The sequence below is a fragment of the Dryas octopetala genome, chromosome 7 (genome assembly GCF_963921425.1).
Source record: "Dryas octopetala chromosome 7, drDryOcto1.1, whole genome shotgun sequence".
Taxonomy (NCBI): domain Eukaryota; kingdom Viridiplantae; phylum Streptophyta; class Magnoliopsida; order Rosales; family Rosaceae; genus Dryas; species Dryas octopetala.
In genome coordinates, this window is record NC_141372.1 from 13,588,742 (window position 1) to 13,610,195 (window position 21,454).

Consider the following 21,454-nt stretch of genomic DNA (forward strand, 5'->3'; position numbering starts at 1 on the left):
TCTTTTACAGTTCAAAGTCAAGATATTAGGAAACTTGATCCAGGAAAATGTACACAAAGCAGTATATCTAATCCTCCCTACATGTACCAAACCTTCGAACAAGAACTAGTAGAGTCTAGTAGCAATAAAAAAAAAGGAAAATTTCATTAAATAACCTATTTTAATACCACTTTAACTTTTTTAATCCTTCCCTCTCAACTTTATTATTATTATTTTTTTACTCTTTGACCTCTTTTCAGACAAAAATATATTTTTAGTAGCCACATGGTCGACATGTCGACAAAAAAATTAATTTTAACAAAAATACAAAAAAATTGTAAAAAATGATGAATTGGCTACAACACCATCTAAAGTGGTTGTAGCACAATTTGTCAACCATGTGTCAACGACGATTTGTCGAATATTTGTTGACCATGTGTTGACGACCAAGATAAATTGTCGTCGACGATCAAATTTCAGATCTGAAACAACAAATCCAGGTCAAAATTTTAGATCTGAAACATCATACCCAAATTAAAATTTTATATCTGGAACAACAAACTTATGTTAGAATTTTATGGAACCAACATATCTAGATCGGAGTTTGTTAAATTCATATCTAAAAATGAAAAAATTTACAAAAAATCTGAATTTATTAAAGTTCTCAAGTCTCGATCCAAGTTTTTTTCTTTTTGTTGCTCAATAATGAATACAATATTCTTGATAATATTTTTTCATAATTACATCCAAAACCCACCAAATTTGAAGAAAAAAAAAAAAAAAAAAAAGAGAAGAAAGTAAACAAAAGAAACCCAATTGAAATGAAATGTAATAAAGGATCAGACGGAAGCTTGGTGAGGTCGACGACGGTCTGAGGGGAGGAGGATGAGGTGGAGGCGAAGGAAGGGACACGATGGTCGATGAGGTTGACGGAGCGAGAGAAGAGCATGAGAGGGCTGTCGTGGGCTTTATCCGACGACAGGTTCAAGTGGTCGTCGTGGGTCGAGATGTTGATGCACGAGCACCACTCCAGCGACTTTTGCAAGACTTGGTCTTTTGCTGGTTTTGTTGTGTTCTACATGGATTTTAGTGTTCCTTCTCTATGTGGAGGATTGCAGAGAAATGGGAGGAGGGAGGGAGGTGGTGTTCCTTCTCTTGATAATCTTATCTCACCAGTGATGGCTCAAATCTGGTGGGGGGAAGGAGGTAGGTTGGTTTAGATATGTGGGTGAGTGAGTTTAGATCTGTGATCTGTGGAGAAGAAGAGGATGTCAATGTGAATGGGAGAGAGAAGAGCATTTTTGTTCGAAAATAGGGTAAAGAGTCAAAAAAGATAAAGTTGGAAGGAAATGGTTAAAAAAGTTAAGAGGTATTAAAAAGGTTATTGAATGAAATTTCCCAAATATATATAATCTACTATCTATCAGTTTGGTAAACAAATTATGGTTGGATTTTCAAAATTTGCAAAGAGGGAGTAGTGGGGGGATACGCAGCCTCTCCATTTGAGTAGGTTGAACTTACAGCCACATATGACACTATCACATCTATAGGGAGAGTGGTAGACACAGCAGCAATTCCAAAGCAATGGAAGGTGGGTTTGTTTAGAAAATCACAAACACGCACCATAAAAAACAATAAAAATAACAGCAATAAACTAAGATCCTATGTTAAAGTCTTAAAGAAGAAGACCTACGATTACATTCAATTATTTAACATTAATATATTACATAACAACGTGTCCACCTTGTTCTACTATTTCCCACTTCCCCAGTTCCTGGATCTTTCCCATTTCCATTTTCTCGAGAAAGTTCCCAGGTTTTCCCAGGAAAGTAAAAAAAGTTGACAGTGTGTGAGAGTTGGTTGATTTTGATAGGAACAATGGAGGATGTGATACAGCAACAAAGGTCATTGGCCGAGACACCAACCTATTCAGTTGCTTCGGTTGTTACAGTTATGGTCTTTGTGTGCTTTCTGGTAGAAAGGTCAATCTACAGATTTGGAAAGGTAAGGAGGTTGAGTTATTTTGTAGTGTCCTGTTTGGTTCCTGAGAAAACGTGGGGTATAAGGCAAATAAGGTGCTTTTGCAGCTTAGGCTGCTGAACCCAAACAAAATGTCTGGCTTGTTCAGCTAAGTTAGGAAAAGTGTTTGGTTACTGAGAAAATGTGAGAACTGAATAAATTATGTTTTCAAGCCAAAAGATTCAAAGAAAAGAAAGATGTGTTTCTGAACTGTAATCTTTATTTATTGAGGGCCCACGTAGCCATCTGGGATGGCTTAATTTAGTTTGAAGAGGATATGAAAGCAGTTATGTAATAATGTTCTGTTCGATTACAGAAAGTGTGAGAAATTTTAAAAATAAAAATAAAAATGAGAACTTTCTATTTTTTATTTTTATTTTTATTTTTATTTTTATGCTTTGTAATTTTTTCAATTTTGGGGACCCAGCAAGCTACTAGGAATACGTCAATTTGTTAATAAGCTCTGTTTGGTCATAGAGAACGTGTCCGAAAATGAAATGAATATTTGTTTGGATATTAGGTTTGTAATTAATAGTTCAGTTCACAACTTTCCTCTGGTTAGTTGCCGAGAAAATGTTGGAAAAGGAAAGAAATCAATTTAAATATTATTGTTCTGTTGGGTAACTTGGCTTTTTTTTTTTAGTGGGCTTATCAACTTCTGGAAGGCATTTATAAATTTAAGATTTTCAATTTTCATATATTTATTCTGTTTTCTATTGTGTACAGTGGTTAAAGAAGACTAGGAGGAAAGCTCTGTTTGCTTCTTTGGAGAAGATTAAAGAAGGTGAGTTGAGCGTGGGGTTCTTTAACAATAGTAGTTCTTATGAATGTTGAGAAATGCTGACTGCTGATAGTGATAGACTACTATCTATCTCTCTCTCTCTCTCCCACTCTCTCTATTGTGTATTATGGAGTGAGAGACTACTAAGAGAGCTATTGATGTGAGAATGTGGGGTGTTTTTTTTCTTTCTTCTTAAGTGAAATTTGGTATTCTTGTCAGAGCTGATGCTGCTTGGCCTAATATCTTTGTTGTTGGCACAATCGGCAAGGTGGATCTCTGAGATTTGTGTTGACTCTTCTCTTTTCACCAGTAAATTTTATATCTGTTCTGAGAAAGATTACAGCACCAACGAGAATGTCATGCTTGAAAGCTCTTTTCCTTCTCATAATGATACTGATATTCCAAGAGGATTAAATACCCTTTCTCTTCATCAATGTGGTGAGGTAAACTGCTTTCCAAACTTGAATATTGATAGGATTTGTGGATTCATTGTCTTATTAATTCTCTATGGTTAAATGCAGGGCCGTGAACCATTCGTTTCATATGAGGGACTGGAGCAGCTGCACCGGTTCTTGTTTGTTCTTGGGATCACCCATGTGTTGTATAGTTGTTTGGCAGTTGGTTTGGCTATGAGCAAGGTGCAATCTTCATATCCCTGATTCTGATTTGAAGGTTTACATATAGAGCTTCTGAATATAAGCACATTTTTGAGATTGCTTCTTTCGGGGAGGTTTCAGACACTGCATGAAAGCAATTCCTTTTGTGCAGTTTCAGACACTGCATGAAGCAATTCTTTTTGTGCAATTTCAGACACTGCATGAAAGGAGTTTATAACTTCAAATGAATTCATCCTTTGGATGGGTTATTCAGTTATCAAAGAGGAGCTCACAATACTAAAAGCAAATGATTCAGTTATTGCCAAAGTGATTTTAAAAATTTGGATTCAATTGGTTCCTATATTTTAAGTATGGTCTGATGTGATATGAAATATTTTCATTTGAAAATGATAACTAGGCTCACTCTAGGGAGCTTGATAACAACCTCTTTAGGGTTGGCTAGACATACACTTTAGAAAGTGTATGTATCTCAAACTAGTTCACATACCTTGTAGAGTACAGTTGTAATTTCATTTGCTTGCGATGTCCACTGCCTCCTGATTTAGTGCAGATGTTTACAGATTTATAGTTGGAGGAAATGGGAAAATCAAGCTGGCTTGGTGACTGATGGGAATTTGCAAGGTACACAATGAAAACGAAGAATAAATTGTTAAGTTGCCTCCAGGCTTTGTTCTGCACTGATTTAATGACTTCCAAAATTGGTACTATAATTTATATTGATTTGATTGGTTACAAAATAAAAAGCCTTGTTATGTTGATAAAAATTTATTGTTGGTGATGATATAATGCAATAGCCTAATTGATGTCAATTTTGAGGCCATATGAACACCTTATTGAGTTATTTCATCCATTTCTGTTCCATGTACTGCATGTTGTTTTTCTTATTGGAGATATTGGTCAATATATCAGAAAGCTAGATAAACTGATGCTTGTGAACCTGTAGCCTTTTCAGATTAAGCAATTCAATATTGTGCATGTCTCATAGTTGCTAAAATTTAAAATTACATCTACCAATTAAACAAAAAAAAAACTTTGTGTTCAGTAACGAGCCTCCTGCACGAGGCACTTAACTTCTTGCTGTAGAGGGTTAAGCACAACAGGCCTGGATTTCTTTTTCTCAAGTCTATTGATTGGACCAAGATAAGTTTCTTAAACAGAAGAAGTTAAGTTCTTTGGTAGGATGAAGTTTTAGGTTGGAAACCAGATATTCATTAGTGCCCTTGAAACAAACCCCCTACTTGAGACTATTTCTAGGGAGTTTTATATCGGAAAGGATATTAGTTCATATTCAAGGGGGTTGAACAACCAAATCACACAAACTGTTGTGGAAGAAGATGCACACGTGGGCTGGCGCACTCTCAAACATACACTATAGCATCTGCTTCTGTATTTGAGTGCCAAAAATAGAAGATGACCAATCTTCACTGGCTTTATTATATGTACTTTTTTCTTCTCGTGAACTTATAACAACTCCTAGTGCAGTTTGTCACTTTAAAATATCCTGTTTTTACATGCCTTTGGAATACATTGATTATCTTGGCTATATTAGTGTTCTAATCTTGGTTTTGTTCTATAGCAAAGAAAAACAAGGTGATGAGGCGACAAACTACCTTTGTTTTCCATCACACATCTCATCCATGGAGCAGGAACCGGTTTCTCCTTTGGATGGTAACTTTTGACCCCCTCCCTTTTTATCAGGGTACTTCTGTCTTGATGGAGGTGTTCAATATATAATGCAATAAATAACCTAGATTTTCACCTTTTTTCAATATATATGTATTTCCTTTTCTTTTCCTACTAAAACAAAATATAAAATAAATAAAATAGTTCAATTATTACTTGTGCGCCTATTCCTTGGGTAGGTACTCTACAATTCCCATAAAGTTTACTTGATGCAATGCATTCCAATAAGCATCATAGGTATCTATATATGATGATCAGCGTCAATACTGTTTACAAATCCTCAATATTTTAATAACATAGTGAAGTTGATGCAACTCGCTTCATGTCATCATCTGCAAGTTAATGATCTTGCATAATTTGTGCTCTTATGGCAGTACAGTGTCACAAACACTAGTGATGATAAATTTTAGATCATTTGATAAGAATAACATATTTGGCTTTATTTGGAACAAGACAACTGTTAAACACATGTGCAGTCAAATCTTTCTTTACTGTAAAGGCCAGATGAATCAGATATTCACCTGTTTTTGTTCTCAGTGTTCCCCTACTTATTTTTGCTAATCTTTGATTTGTTCAGTTTTCAAATGTTTGTAAGGTAAAGTTGATTTGTGTCCTAATCCTGCAGCTCTGCTTTCTACGACAATTTAAGAGTTCCGTACAGAGATCTGATTACTTGGCTCTGCGTTTGGGCTTCATCACTGTGGGTATTTAATTATTGATGCCCTTAGTTATATATGTTGCTTTGCTTTTGCATTAAATTCTGTTTAGTCTCTTGTTCATTGAAATATCATTGTTTTATTGTATGCTATTATTGTACTGAATTGTGTTGCATTTTACTTGTGTGTTAATACTATGCAGAAGCACAAACTTCCACTTTCTTATAATTTTCATAAATATATGGTCCGGAGTATGGAAGATGAACTTCACGGCATTCTTGGTATTAGGTATGCACATTTCTGAATTACATAATTTTCTTCTGTGTGATTTTGATATAGTTCTATCTTAGTTTGATTTCTTGAGTGAACTTAAATTTAAAGTTAATTTTGTTCTTTCGATGTACTTCAGTTGTCATGCAATGCAGTTCTATGAATTTCTTACCTGTCAAGAAAATAAAAGAAAAGAATATGACCTCAGCTCTGGATGGCATCACTTTAGAGTATATTTACGTCTGCTGTTAATGTAAGGTTGTATAGGACAGACATGCTTATAGAAGTGTGTAATATCCATATCGGATATGCATCACCTTTTCCGATGCCCCTAAAAATTATCTGGTAATGCTTTAACCCTTTGGTTGAATAATTAGGCTTTCTTTTTGTCCTTGAACCTCAATCATAAAAGTGGTATCTAGATCTTTAGTAACTTTAAGATTGGTATTGAACCAATGGAAACTTTAGTTATATATCTAAGATGTAAGGTGAGGAATGTAAAATGTATGTTAGTCATTCTATGACCATGAGACCAAACTTTAAATGAGTGGTCTTTTCACTACATCAGAAAATGTAATACTTGACTTGCAGAGGGCTTTTCCCTATTTTTATGTGTCCATGCAGGAAATATGTCCAAAATCTGCATTGAAATTTGACAAGCAGCTGCATTCTTTGCATATAAATGATTTTGTGAAAAGAAAAATAGTTAAAACAGTTTACAATAATCTATATTGAACGGATGACCCACTTTCTCTTATCCTATAACTACCATCTAAAACATATTTCTTTCCTTGAACACTTCTTAATCATCTTAAGGGGGAGGAAGGAAGATTGTATCTGAATTACTTAGCTTTGATTTTGCAGCTGGCCGCTTTGGGGCTATGCCATAGTGTGCATTTTTGTAAACATTCATGGTAACTTCTTGTATGTTCAGAATTGAAATAAATAGAATTTTGTATATTTCGAGCTTTTTTTTTTTTTTTTTTCCTAAAGTGTTTCCAATTGCTACAGGTCTGAATATTTACTTTTGGCTTTCTTTCATCCCTGTCATTGTAAGTATACATACCTTATAACAATTTTCCTTCTCATTTTTCTTTTTACTGATCCTTTTCAATTGTTGTGCACACCAAAGCTTGTCATGCTGGTTGGAACAAAGCTCCAGCATGTTGTCTCCTCCTTGGCACTTGGAATTGTGGAACAAACAGGGCCAACTGTTGGGAATCAAGTGAAGCCACGTGACGATTTGTTTTGGTTTGGAAAACCAATGATACTACTGCGCTTGATTCAATTCATCATATTTCAGGTTAAGCATATTTGCAGTTGATATCTTATGTCTTATTTATCATTTATGATCTAGAGCACTCTCTCCATGATATCAATCATCAGTACTCACTGTATTTTCTTGTGCATGCTTGCAGAATGCCTTTGAGATGGCAACATTTCTCTGGTCCTTGGTAAGATTCATGAAACAAAATACAAATTGTTTGGATACAATGTCAGAGATTTTCTCTTATTTGTAAGTTTGTAATGGGAAGTACTTTATTGTTTAAGTAAAATGGTCGTGAAAGCATGGAGAACTTCTCAAGAAGTCAAGATGAGTTTACAGAAATACCAACTTAAAAGTTGGATAATATTGTTTAAGACATGAAGGCTTTTTCTTCACCAAAACATAAAACATAGCAGCTTTTACATTTGATGCCTTCACCATTGTAGTACGGCAACTTTTACATGCATCAATTCACTGTCACTTTAAGATTATTAATTCCTCTTATAAAGATTAGGTAATAGCTTTCTGTTTAATGATTTTTGTTTTCATCATGAAAGGGAAGCTGGTAGGCGAGGGGTATAAAAGAAATTGTTACATGATGCCTCTCTAGTATTGGTATTTAAACTGTTAAAAGATTGTACTCATCTTAATGTTGTCAAGGTTCCTTATGTAGTGAGCTTTGAAAGTTAAATCGACTGATCTGTTTTCTGTGTTCATGAATTATGAATCCTCAGTTAATGCTTCAGCTGTGTGCTCCGTTTGCAATCATAGAAATTACATCGAGTGTTTCTCTTTGAATGTGCAGTGGGGACTTAAGCAGAGATCATGCTTCATGAAAAACCACATAATGATAGTTATTCGCTTGGCTTCTGGGTATGTTGCTTTTCTTTATTATCTACTTTTACACAACAATTTCCAATTATGCCACCTCTCTTGCTGATACATATGAACAAGATCTTAGTTCCATGGCTTTGGTACTATCTTGTCAATCAGTCCTGTGAATTTGTTGGACCAGTTATGTGCACCTCACAATGTTTTTCTTCTTTGGTAATTGCAGGGTTCTTGTTCAGTTCTGGTGCAGCTATAGCACAGTGCCTCTGAACGTGATTGTTACACAGGTTTGCTTAAATTCTGCAATGATTAAAATATAATACATTGCCATCATTCAATATTTTCAAAAAGAAAAGAAAAATTACATTTAGCATTTTGTGGAATGACTGAATAGTATGTGCACAATGCACAATGCACATGGGAAAAAAACTTCCTTATAACTGTGTATTCAACCCCGAGAGGAACTTACCTATCCCTTGTTTTATACAACATGTGAGGCACAAACATGCTATCACATGACCATGTTTGTTGTATACAACAAGGGATATGTAAGTTTTATTCATACAACCCCTCTCACATTCAACCTTTCACATGTCAGTCATGTGATCACAAAGAGAGGAAAAGTTGCATACAACGGTTGTATGCAATAATTTATAGTGCACATGACTGCGCAAATTTCAAAATGGCTGATGTAGGGGTGGAAAAATTATAGGGTATAACCGATATACCGCTACGTGATATAACCAATCCAACGTGTAAGGGTATTATTGGACGATGTGTTTATATTAGTAGAGTATAATATTAATAACATATTAACATCTACTCATATTATAACACATAGACTGGTTATACTACGTGTCAATATATCGGTTATACTGAATAATTTTTCGTAGGGGTGGTAATGGTTCCCCTTAGCCAACAGAACTAGGGATTTCCTAGTTATGGGAACATAGGGATGTCATAGAAGATTAGAAATCGTTCAATTTGTGCGAATTAAGTGGTTTGATAATTCATTTCTGGCATTTTTGGCATTCCATGACTTCAGATGGGATCCCGGTTTCAGAAAGCTCTGGTTGCTGAGAGTGTGAGAGATTCACTCCATAGTTGGTGCAAGAGAGTAAAGGAGAGGTCTAAACGTGATTCTGTGCACTCACATGCTACAAGGTCAGTTTGTTCACTTGATTATACGATTGATGAGAGGGATGAGATAACAGTTGCATCTGGTACTTTGTCTCGGAGCTCTTCCTTGGACTCCCTACATCAAGAAACTGTAGCATCAATGGAACAGCCTGCAGAGGCTGTTCTTGAGATTTTTGAGCCACCTCAACATGAATACTCATTCCGGGTGGCTGAGTATTTAGCTGAATCGGCAAGAATCAGTGCATCACAACCTCCGACCAACTGTGAAGAAGACCATGGTGAAGGCAATGGAGTGGAAGAAAACGTGGATACACTATTAGAGTTGTTTCAGAAAACATAAGAACTTCTCCACTTCTCTCTCAAGAGTTCAAAGTGTTCATAACTCAGCCAGTTGAGGCTTAATTTATGTTTTTGGCATGGTGAAATAAAAGTAATCTTAGATAAATCAGCTAGATTTTTTTTTTTTTTTTTTCGTTTAGATGATCAGCTAGATTATAATGCTGCTGAGTAATGGATATTGTACCAGTTGGGTGTTTAGAATAATGACTGAACACTTAAATGGATATTCTATTATGTAATGGTCTAGTGTAATTCATTCATTCCCACAGTCAGTTAAGTATGGCTTGTAAGACTTACACTGAGGGCAGCTTCTGGCCTTATTCTCATCACCATGTGTGCATGAGAGAAAGAGAGGGACAGAGAGAGATTTAAGAGCAAATTCTTCATATAACGGTTTACAATTAGCTACAATGATTTCATACTACAAATGAGAGTACAAAAACATGAAGCATCTCATTTAGAAACAAGACAACCTTATCCTGAAACAAACTAATTAAGCCAAGCAGCAGCCATCAAAACATGATAATAGATAAAAAAAAAAAAAAAAGAAATTAAAAGGAGATGAGAGCATGCAACCACAGTGAATTACAGAGATCACACTTAACCAGTGAGCTCCTCTTCCTTGTGGGTCTCAAGTACAATATCAGATGAGGGATAAGCCACACAAGTGAGGACAAACCCACCATCCATCTGCTCATCATCAAGAAAGCTCTGATCTGACTGGTCCACACTCCCTTCCACAACTTTGCCAGCACATGAAGAGCAAGAACCTGCCCTGCAAGAGTAGGGCAGGTCAAGACCAGCCTCCTCAGCAGCGTCAAGAATGTAAACATCATCAGGGCACTCAAACTCTGTTGGTCCTTCAGGTGTCAGCAGCTTCACCTTGTATGCAGCCATGGCTACACGCCCTCCACGGCTGGCCTTCAACCCAAACAGAGCCTGACCCATGTTGGGGGCTAACCTTAGGCTGCTCATCGGCTGTCCTCGGATGAAGGAGGTGCTCACCATGGTGCCAGACAGAGCGGCTGTGGTTGCCATCTTGGTAAATTGGGAATGCAAGCACTGCTGCTACTAGTGGTGGGTGGGTTTGTGTGTTGTTTCAAAGAGCTAAAGAGAGTGGGAGAGGCTTAGTAGTGTTGATAATGGGATGGCTTGTGGAAATAGTGTGGCTAGAAATGAGAGGAAATATGAAGTGGCATCAACCCTATCTGCCACGTGGCAACATGTTGTGGCCAGCTCTATCTTTTTATTATCACCACAGGACCATATGAAGCTTCATCAGTTCACTGGTGAATGACTGAGCGTGGTGGACACAATCCTCTAACAGGCTTTTGGTCTTATTCAGACTAATAGGCCGAAGTAGCGCACACAAGGAAAAAAAGAAAAAAAGAAGGAAGAAATAATGAACAAAATAGAAGAATTAAAATAAAGAGGTGGAGATTCTCAAGAATTATAACACCACGTAGCGGTGTGATTAATTTACTCAAATTATAATATTTATATAATTATTAATATTTAAAATCTTGAATTGTAAAAAATACAGTTCAAATTGTATGCATTACACACAAAATTTTTCTTAGGAAAGAATTGTGGTTATTTACTACTTATTATGTCATTGGTCCAAAGTTTACTAGTTTAATACAGAGCTTTACAATTTCTTTTGGTTTATGGAGGTGGGATCATGGCCACATAAATTGACTAGAAATCACAAGATGTGACGTGTATGAGGTTTACCACGCAAAACTACAGACTGGATTCGCTCCTCCTACTCCTAGCCGTCTATGTATCAGAAAAAGAGGATCCATAAATTAGAGGACTTGTTGTCATAATCTGCACCGCTGGTTAAACTCTCAAAGATTAGCTTATAAATATAGTTTTAATTGTAAAATAAGAGTTTAAAACAGAACCAGAGATTCAACCCAATAAAAAAAGAAGAGGATCCAAATCCAACTTATCGCAAATTGCATATTTTCTTCCATGAAAATTTGGTAGTTAAGGCCCTGAGGTCCAAGGCAAGTGTAACATGCAAGTTTTAGAGCTCACCGTAGCCTGTTAAGGACCAACCGCTATCAACACTTGATTATCAACATATACAACATGCATATTACAGATTAATCTCAATTGTCACTGACATCCAGAAAAAAAGAAAGAAAAAATTAACATGCACGGGAAATGAAAATTAAAACAGAAAAATTATTACTCAGGACGTGAGGCATTATCAGACAATGATAATTATATATGCAGGGTATAAGATAGAATCAAAATTCACAAGTCGTTACATAACTCAGAAGCACAAAGTTCATTTCATTTCAGAAAGTTGTTTCCCCCCCTCTTTTCATCCATCCCAAAAGACGTGCAGAGCAAGAGTAATGGGGCACCTATTTGTAAAAGGGTCGAAAAATAAAATATTTAAAATAACAGTAGTCTGACATCTACTAACTTCTTAGATTATAAAACAATCACTGCAATCTAAAATTAAGGCTTTCACTTACAGCCGGGGAAAACAAAAATAAATCTCAGGGCTTTCCCAAGTCCAGAGAAAGAATACATCCCCATCCTCAAACCCTGTGATTTCAATCTTCTGTAGACATTGCTGGATCCCCACCCGTGACCACATATAGCTTCCTATCATAATCTTTCGCCTCAATGTCGACCAATGTACCACCCAGGGAAGCTCCACCAGGTCCCTTTCCTCTCGGAGAAATTCTAGTCGCACTTGATGTTTCTGTAGATCCTCCTCACAAACAAATTAGAACCCAGATATCCAACAGCTCCTGCACATTCAAAAGGAAAAGAAAATGAAACACAAGTGAACATGGCACTCGAGTTTCTTCTCAGTAACCTAACAGCAAATGCTAGCACATAGTAGCCGCAGGTGCTTGTGGCAAATTGGGTCAAGCATATAGGTCAATCAAGACATAGCAACAAGACGCATACCACCCAAGGTCAGTGGATAACCACAGTTTCAAATTTTTAAGAGTTCCATATTCTAAATTTTAACCAATAACCAGGTTAAGTTCCAGTAAAACATACAAATTATATTTACACTAAAAAAAAAATCCAAACAAAAGGAACAAAAAAACCATGTCGAGCACAACATTAACAGATGCAATATAAGAAATTGCACCCTCAAGATAATTACATCAGTAAACAAAATGAGCAGGTTCAACATTCCAGCTGCCGGACTGGTTGGGGTTGGGGGGAAGAGTCGAGCAAAAAACTTCCTTGACATCTCAAAATCATTGAAGGATAGGGGAAAAACATTGACAAGAGACGTTGCAGTATACCAAATGTTAATGCAAACGAGAAAACTCACCGCAGAGGATTCCTAAGCCGAGGCAAAACATCAAAGTGTATCCAAAATAGAAGCTGGTCTGGAAAAAGCCTGACATCTTAGTCTTCGCATAGTAATAATATATTGAATACAAGTACACGTAGACAGCTGTGGATGCAGCAGAAAAGAAAGAAGTCCATTGCCAGTGGTAGTTCTCAGCATTAAGCAAGAAGTACGTCCCCACAATTGTCACACATACAGTAACAATGATGAGAATCAGAAAAACAAGCAGCATAAAACCATAGACATAGTACACCTGTTGAGCCACAAAGAGCAAGAAAAACATTATTATTCATGTTCAGCATTATGACAAGTATCAGGTGCTTTTTCCACAATAAATCAAAAGCTTTCTAAACAATATAAAGAAAAATAAAAAAAAACCCTCTCAAATAAAATACAACTTACTGATCATACTAAATCCTGCAAAATTTAGTGTTCTATCCCATCTTCCAGATCTCAGTTTTTAACATGTAACAAAGTCTTAAGTGTTCTATTCCATGTCTCAGTTTTGTATTTTTTTTTTACAAAAAATAAAACATGTAACAAAGGTTATGCCACTATGGAACTTAATCCAGTGCTGAAAAAAATGATTCCCGAGAAAGATCAGGAATCACTGCTTTCAAGATGTAAAATTCAGCTAGTGAAACCCATGTCCACATCCTTACATAAATTTTTATAATCGTCATGAATAAATCTCTGCAATTTTAACAAGCTAAGTGTCATAATGACTCCTCCAACTTTTGTAACTTTATTCTACAGATTGGCATGCACTGTCCTATATTTTTATGGAAAATGCTTGGGTACTCAGAAATGAGTACCAAGCTTGTCCTTACAACCAATCACATGAGCCCATAATGGGGCCTACCACCTTCTCTCTCATGGTGGACCCCATTATGGACTCATGTGATTGGTTGTGAGGACAAGCTTGTACTCATTTCTGAGTACCCAAGCACTGCCCTATTTTTATTGTAATCACTATATCAACATGACAGTACAGAGTTTTTGAAATTTCACCTTGTAATTCCAGAAGGATGTGAAGACAAAATACATTTCGATAAATATGCTTCCAAAGGGTAGAAGCCCCCCCATCATTGAGACTACAGATGGGGTCAAATACCATTTCTTCTCAGGAATAGGACGGGGAATGGTTTTCACACGACAAGGATTATTAGGAGCACCACTCCAGTTTCTTCCAACAACTGTACCGAGAAGTGCAAGAGGAAAAGAGATGAAAGCCCAAATGACAAAGACAACCACCATTGTGCCAAACGGAATAGCTGCTAGAGATCCATAGAATATAGCAATTGTGTTCAAGATGAACCCAATTCCAAAGCACATAAATGGAAATAGAGATGCTGTGAGAATCATTGACTTTATCCAGTGTTTACCTGACGAAACAACAATAGTACTTCAGAAATGTGCCCATACACAAGCTGAAAAATATTCAAATCAAGGTTGTAGCAATTTTTTACAAAGCTTAAACAGAATCACTAACATATCTATCATATTGATTAAAGAAATACGTACCCCCATTCCGTGAATACATCCCACCACTTACATAACCAGAAATGAAAGATGTAAGGGCGTAACACACAATGAAAGTTGTAACAATTGCACCTCTCCTGAACCACCAGAAACAAATGATGTAAGACATAACATACTTTGAAAGTTCTATCTTACTCCCATCCTTAACAATAAATAGTAATGAACAAAATTAATTTGGCAAAAATGAAACGACAGGAGAAAACATGAAACTATAAAAATGTGATGATGCTTCACTGAGCATCCATTAATCACAAAAAATATAAACATGCACATCTTGAATGTTCATAATTCAAACAGAAAAATGCAACCAATGTAGAAAATTATAACAAAAAAGTACTAAGACAGAAAACAATAACCCAAAATACCATCCCAAGTATTATTGAGCAAGCTGTCAACATACCCAACATACAACATTCCAACAATTGCCAGTAAGATGACAAGGAGAACAAGCAATGCTAATTGAGCGCCCGTGCCAACAACAGCTGAAAGAATAACCAAACTCCGAGGAGGCCGAAAAACATCTCCATGCACAAGTTTCCAGCCAGACTCTTCACTAACATCCCTTTCCTACAAAAGACATTGTCAAAGGATTCACCACATGTGGATAGTAAGAAAAAGTGACATCATCTAAAAGAGAGATATCTACAAACAAAAGTCCAAAGATCATCACCAGAGTCTCCAAATCGTCGTCTTCCCGAGCGTATTTTGCATAGTCATTCCTAAGAGTCCGCATCAATATCATTGACACCAATCCAGTAAGGAATATAACCATCATGAACGAATTGAAAATCGAGAACCAATGTATCTGCATATTGCAAGATGCACATACAACTCAGTAAAGAACAAAAAAAAAAAAAGGAACTACTTGCATTATTCAACAGTCGATGATAAGATACCTCACAGACATAATTCTAAGGAAATTAGGATAAGTGGATTTTGGCATTACAAAGAAAGATATGTACATAAATACATAATCAATTCTTACTTGATGCTCAAAAAAAGGGTAGTCCAAATAAACATCAAAGCGACGCGCAAAGGTGACTGTGGTTGGAATCCATTTGACAGAGTATGTCAGGTCCAATTTTTTTCCTGCTTCCAGCGGCTTTGGACCATCTTGAGTGAGATTGACATGAATTATCTACAAAGATGTAAACATAACAGCAATTAAAATGACAGACTCCAAACCCCATTATAGATGCCACATCGGAAATGGAGAACTGCAAACCTGATCTTTATTGTATTTAACAATAATATTTTTATGCGTGTAAAGGACATGTTTGCCATTTTCACCGTTCTTATCCTGGTGCAAATCACCAACAAAACCTAAAACATCATGAGAAGATAACATTAATCACAGGATAACTTAAGCATGAACTCAAATTTCGAAAGAATGAGTTTAATGCATACCCCATAAAGGCAGATCATCTGAACTTGCATCCAGCACAGTTAAGTCCAAGGAAGATAGCATGTTAAAGATAAAAAAGACAAGATCAGTGGAGACCCTCAAATTGAGACAAAATGACCACAAAACATAAACCAAATAGACCTTATGGACAGATTCACCCATAGATCCAGATTCATGCACAATATAAGCCTTGTGTCATTAAATCACCATATATGCACCCATCAAGCAAAATGCAATGCTTAATATGCATAACCACATGTACGAAGACACCACAATTAAGATTTGCAATCATGAAATTTTTCTGTAAGAATTCACATTAAGCCAATTTACCTCATGATCCTAAGCGCACTTATTTGTCAAATTAAAAGTCTGGGGGAAAGAGAAGAAAAAGGAGCCTCAAGCCTGAGAAACTGGTGATTTTTGATATTTGTTTTAAAATGCTTGTTTTATTTTATTTTCAGATATGTTTTAAGCATTTCCTAAGTCTATTCTAAAATTATACCAATCATGAAATTTAATGAACAATACAAATTAATTGTAATTGGCTTTAAGCATCCAGTTTCATCAAGTTTCCAGTGTTCATAAAGGTATGATCAATCTTGACAAAAATAAGATAATGGAAATGAAAATGCTCATGGCATTACATCGTGAGGCAAAGACCACATGCCAGTCACATATTCAAGATGCTTAATTATCTTCTATGACTACAGAGAAATCTAATTAAATATTATTATTGCATGAGTTATATTGGAAACAAAACACGAGTAGGGGAAATGTTCATAATGTTAATTTAAGGATCTACTTTTCCTCTGGATTAATTCATCCCTATTTGCCGTATCCTGCCTCCCTCTCCCCCCCATGCACTAGATCACTGTTTCATATTTCCACCCTTTCCATAGCATTGTATATCAAATAATACAACGAAGTCACATCAATGGGGAAATCAAGCCATAACATATTTAGTAACTTTGTATATGTCTGATATCAAAGAATATTGTGCAGAACATACCCATGAAAAATTCAAACCAGTAACTACTCTCAATTGCATCCTTGAACTGTTTAACCTTCTGATCATCAAGTTCAAGTTGACAAATGACACCCTTATCCACATTTTCTGCACATAGAAAAATGAAATAATCCAGTTGTAATTAATTACCTACAACCCAACAATATAAATCAAGAGAAAAGCATAACAAGGAAGTCCACGTACTTTGGAACTTTATGTTAATCTGGCTATCGATAAGTTCATTTCCACCCAAGACTTCACCAAGACCACCCCATTTGTGAGCAGCATTTTCAGCTGAATGACAGAAAGGGAGACTGTAGTAATTGTACGTTTCTTGTGGATTATTGTAGGGCCCAACTTTATTTACCCAAAGCGTAACTGGTTCGTCTATTTGATACTGAAGAAGAAACCAAGGAAGTATTTGAGCATTTAAAATTGTAAGTTAGACACAGCATTAAATTATTTGGGCAAAGAAAAATGAACAAATATAAGCATGGGTCATTCCAGTGTCAGCCCATACATAGCTTAGAAACTCCAGTACAGTGATCAATATCTCACACATACTTTAATACATAATAAAAAATGGGGCAATCTGAAAATCAAAGCAGTGCAGGAAACAGTTTGAACTTTAGATCTAGTCAACAAAAGGGTGTCCAGTTAGATTAAAAATATACATGACAGTTGGAAGTGAATGTGAAATTTGAATTAACAAGTGAAAATTGTAACAAAAGGTTTCAGCCTAGTGTCTTTTCCATCTATAATACAAGGCAACCAGCCATTCATCTTAGCTAATCAGTTTGTTCCACATCTAATCTAAGCTAATATTGAATACGCACTGTCAACATCTACTTAGTCTTTATTGAAAGATCAAAATTTGTATCATTCAACATCAAAGGAAGGTGTTGTCGACACTCAAGAATGAATTGGACTTAAAAGTGCAAACGGCTTTCAGAATATCTATCACTTTTAAGGTGGCTGAATCTCTTTTGTCGAGCAAAAGACACAAGCTTCTCGAAGGTGCAGATCTCGGAACTTCAAGAGTACTTTACATAGGTTGCTAATCTCATTACATATAGTCAGATCCAGCTCCATTAAAAACAGGTTGCAAGTCCATGAGTGCTAATGTACGTCTATACATAAATCTACTCAAATGCACGCATAAAACCGAGCATACACGAAGGCAATCATCACCGCCCTTGAAGCTGCGGCAGCCATTGTTATATTACCACATCCCCATAGTCAAATCACCAATGCAAAGTCCCAATTCACCACTATAAGCATTCTCGTTCGCACCCATGAGACAGAAACAGCAATACGACTAATACACAAAACCCAGTTAAGATCTAACCCTAACAAAACCATCCCAACAGTTCATAACACATACCATGCAAACCCACATACATACACACACACACACACACACAAAAAGCAAAATGTTAAAGAACCCAAAAAGGAAGGACAAAAACCCAGATGAAAACAAGCCGTACGACTCACAGATCTGAATCGGAATTCGAGATCCGCGACGAGACAGAGAGAGAGTGAATGTTAGGGTTTTGAGGACGAGAGAGAAAATGTTTGGGTTTACCTTGTGCTCTGACTCGGAGGCGAAGGCGGTGGAGGAGAGAAGGAAAGCGAACAGGAAGAACGGAGAGAAGGATCGGACGGTGGAGAACATGGCGATCGCCGGCGAGGGGTGGGATCTGGACGGTGAGTAAAAGAAGTAGAAGGTGTGTTTCCTGATCTCTCTCTGAGGCAGAGGCTGAGATTGATCTCTTTCAAAGTCGTCTTCACAAAGAGGAGAGAGTCGCGACTTCCGAACGCGTCTGCATTTTTTTTTTATTTTTCTCTTTCTCTTTTCTCTCACCACCAAATAGGCAAATGCCACATTCATTACTTTTCTTTCAATTATTTTATTCACTTTAGCGTTTTGATTACTGGGCTTGTGTTATTGGGCTCAAAAGTTATTGGGGGCTTCTATTCCTCGAACAAGTTGGGCCGCCATTTTCAAGTAATCAATCAATTTGCCACTTAGTGGTCTCCTAATTTTCTACAACTTGTGGATCACTACTAGGCCCATTGTGCATTCTACAACTCCTTGTGGGCCTTTTTTAACATCTATTGGATATGTCCAAAGAGTAAAATTTCGGTTTCGAAAAAATTTTCGATGAAAATTTCGACGGAAATTTTTGCGAAAATTTCGATTAAAATTTCGATTTCGATAAAATTAAACAAAAACGACGAAAATTGCTATCAAAATATGAAAATTTTGAATGAAACTTGACCATATGTTTATTTAACATATTATCTACTACATTGTTAAAAGACATTGAAAAAATCAAATAATATAGTAGATTTCATGTAATATGTAATGAATATAATGTGCGCCGGAGACAATACTGTTAAAAAAATATTTCACTAATTAATAATTACATAATAAAATTATACGAATAAATCACCAATGTGACAACGGAAAATAGCAAGTTTACTCAAAGGGACTTGGAAATAGTCTTTAATAGTTAAATTAAGCCGAATTTGATTAAAATAGAATCAATCCGATGGTAGCAGCAGCTACAACTGTTTACCTAAAATTTCAATTTTACAAATTATCAAAATTGGAAAACCAAAACATTAAGGAAATGAAACTTCATGATAAGAGGATAAATTTCTTTTTCATAATTTATGTTTACAAGTTACAACTAAACGAAACACCAAAATGACCAGATCAAACCCCAAATAAAATGTCAAACCATTTTTTTTCTTTCCAATTGCCTAAAGACTCCAAATCTCAATCTACCTTAAAAAAAAAAAAAAAAAAACATTCTTTCCTTTTTTCTCTTTTTTTTTTTTTTCCTTTTCCTCTTCTTTCCCCGTGACCTTCCTCTTTTTTTCTTTCCTTTTCCTCTTCTTCCCCCAGTGGTCTTCCACTTTTCCCTTCCTTCTCCCTCCTTCCCCAGCCACTAGATCTGCGCCCACCTCCTGCAACCAAAACCCACTGCTTGCGCCGCCCGCGCCTGCGGCTTGCCTCCTCCCTCCTTCCCTAGCCAGCCTAGCACTGCTTGCCTCATCCCTCCTTTCTCAGCCAGCCTTGCACCGTCGCTCGCCTCCTCCCCCATCTCGCACAGAACCACCGTCCGCGCCCATCGCTCGCCTCCTCCCTCCTTCCCCAGCCAGCCTCGCACCTCTCACCTCTTCACTCGCCCAGAACCCGCGACTCGAAAATTTCGCCGAAATTTCGAGGATTTCGGAAAATTTCAGCGAAATGTTTCGAAATTAATTTGGTATGGTGTTAAAATTTTCATACCCCTAAAAAACGAAATTTTACTCCTTGTATATATATACCAAATTGTAAGTGTGAGAAAGAGTTACGCGTGTGTACTAGGCTAGTCACGGGTGTGTCATGTGTGCGCGAAGACAAAAAAAAAAACAAGTGAGAGAGAGAGTTACAGGCTAGTCATGAGAGTGCCAGGGCAGTCACGATAGTGTCAGAGGCTGAAGACACGTCACTTTCCCACTGTTCTCCTTTTCCTTTGGCCTTTCTGCTTTCTTATTACTTTTCTCTCGTGAGAATCTGATTCTACCAGTTTCTCCTTGGTTCAACGCCTTGGCTGTCATCTTCGATCTTCGGGGTAGTGTGTTTCTTTTGTAAGTAAAAAATAAAAAGGTTCGCCATTGTGGATGAAATATTGAGCAATATTGTACCATAGTGTAAAAAAAAAAAAGCTAAAACTAAAAATTATTTAATAAACACAGGATTAATTAGCATAAATTAAAAAAAAAAAAAAAAACCAAACAGTTATTGTCATTATTATGGAGGGGTATGGGTTGTCATTTCTTATATTGGTTAAGGTTTGTCAAAGAAGTAGAAGAAAAAAGCATAAGAAAAAAGCATGAAGAAAGAAAGAAGAAAAAGAATGAAGCAGAAAGAAAACAATGGGTTGGGAAAATATGAACTGAGGAAGAAGATGACCTAGGTCGTGGGTGCTGCTAGAAGGACAAAAGGGTGTCAATATATAAATTGTTTAAGGGCATTCTTGGTATTTAGAAAGTTTTATTAAAGCCTCCGCATGCTTTCTTTGACAGCGACTTTGAGAAACAACCCCTTACCTGCTTCTCAAATATGCGGGTGGGAGACAGCTAAGGAGTAAAATTTCGGTTTCGAGGAAATTTTTGCTAAAATTTGGATTAAAATTTCGATTTCTATAAAATTAGACAAAAACGACGAAAATTGTTATCAAAATATGAAAATTATGAATGAAACTTGACCATATGTTTATTTAACATATTATCTACTACATTGTTAAAAAAGATTGAAGAAATCAAATAATATAGTAGATTTCATGTGATATGTTATGAATATAATGTGCGCCGGAGACAATACTGTTAAAAAATACTTCACTAATTAATAATTACATAATAAAATTACACGAATAAATCACCAATGTGGCAACGAAAAGTAGCAAGTTTACTCAAAGGGACTTGGAAATGGTCTTCAATAGTTAAATTAAGCCGAATTGGGTTAAAATAGAATTAATCCGATGGTAGCAGCGGCGACAACTGTTTACCTAAAATTTCAATTTTACAA

The 21,454-nt window shown here is 36.3% G+C and overlaps 3 protein-coding genes across 3 annotated transcripts; 1 reads left to right on the forward strand and 2 right to left on the reverse strand.

The window, feature by feature from the left end:
• The first annotated feature begins 1,854 nt into the window (after positions 1-1,854).
• MLO4 (Seven transmembrane MLO family protein) lies at positions 1,855-9,796 on the forward strand. The gene is made up of 15 exons (XM_086249911.1): positions 1,855-1,983; positions 2,725-2,782; positions 2,999-3,222; positions 3,301-3,417; positions 3,957-4,017; positions 4,973-5,064; positions 5,705-5,779; positions 5,938-6,023; positions 6,870-6,919; positions 7,017-7,057; positions 7,138-7,308; positions 7,424-7,459; positions 8,078-8,145; positions 8,330-8,390; positions 9,149-9,796. Exons 1-15 carry the CDS (start codon positions 1,858-1,860, stop codon positions 9,581-9,583), a joined length of 1,701 nt encoding a protein of 566 aa, XP_086106037.1. The 5' UTR covers positions 1,855-1,857; the 3' UTR covers positions 9,584-9,796.
• Positions 9,797-9,947: 151 nt separating this feature from the next.
• On the reverse strand, positions 9,948-10,735 carry LOC147279880 (ferredoxin-like). Its single transcript, XM_086249912.1, has one exon. It carries the CDS (start codon positions 10,618-10,620, stop codon positions 10,183-10,185), a length of 438 nt encoding a protein of 145 aa, XP_086106038.1. The 5' UTR covers positions 10,621-10,735; the 3' UTR covers positions 9,948-10,182.
• A 1,062-nt stretch (positions 10,736-11,797) lies between these two features.
• Positions 11,798-18,749, reverse strand: TMN1 (transmembrane nine 1). The gene is made up of 12 exons (XM_086251291.1): positions 18,458-18,749; positions 17,077-17,269; positions 16,876-16,980; positions 15,869-15,886; positions 15,687-15,784; positions 15,447-15,599; positions 15,132-15,266; positions 14,862-15,028; positions 14,444-14,538; positions 13,931-14,304; positions 12,899-13,172; positions 11,798-12,356 (listed from the first exon to the last, which is right to left on the reverse strand). Exons 1-12 carry the CDS (start codon positions 18,545-18,547, stop codon positions 12,289-12,291), a joined length of 1,770 nt encoding a protein of 589 aa, XP_086107417.1. The 5' UTR covers positions 18,548-18,749; the 3' UTR covers positions 11,798-12,288.
• Between the last annotated feature and the right edge of the window lie 2,705 nt (positions 18,750-21,454).

Coding starts and splice junctions, on each gene's coding strand:
- MLO4 (XM_086249911.1), top strand. CDS start 1,858: ATGGAGGATGTGATACAGCAACAAAGGTCATTGGCCGAGACACCAACC. Junction 3,418..3,956: donor TTGGTTTGGCTATGAGCAAG/GTGCAATCTTCA, acceptor AGATGTTTACAG/ATTTATAGTTGGAGGAAATG. Junction 8,146..8,329: donor GTTATTCGCTTGGCTTCTGG/GTATGTTGCTTT, acceptor TGGTAATTGCAG/GGTTCTTGTTCAGTTCTGGT.
- LOC147279880 (XM_086249912.1), bottom strand. CDS start 10,620: ATGGCAACCACAGCCGCTCTGTCTGGCACCATGGTGAGCACCTCCTTC.
- TMN1 (XM_086251291.1), bottom strand. CDS start 18,547: ATGTTCTCCACCGTCCGATCCTTCTCTCCGTTCTTCCTGTTCGCTTTC. Junction 15,029..15,131: donor ACGACGATTTGGAGACTCTG/GTGATGATCTTT, acceptor TGTCTTTTGTAG/GAAAGGGATGTTAGTGAAGA. Junction 13,173..13,930: donor CATCCTTCTGGAATTACAAG/GTGAAATTTCAA, acceptor GTGGCTCAACAG/GTGTACTATGTCTATGGTTT.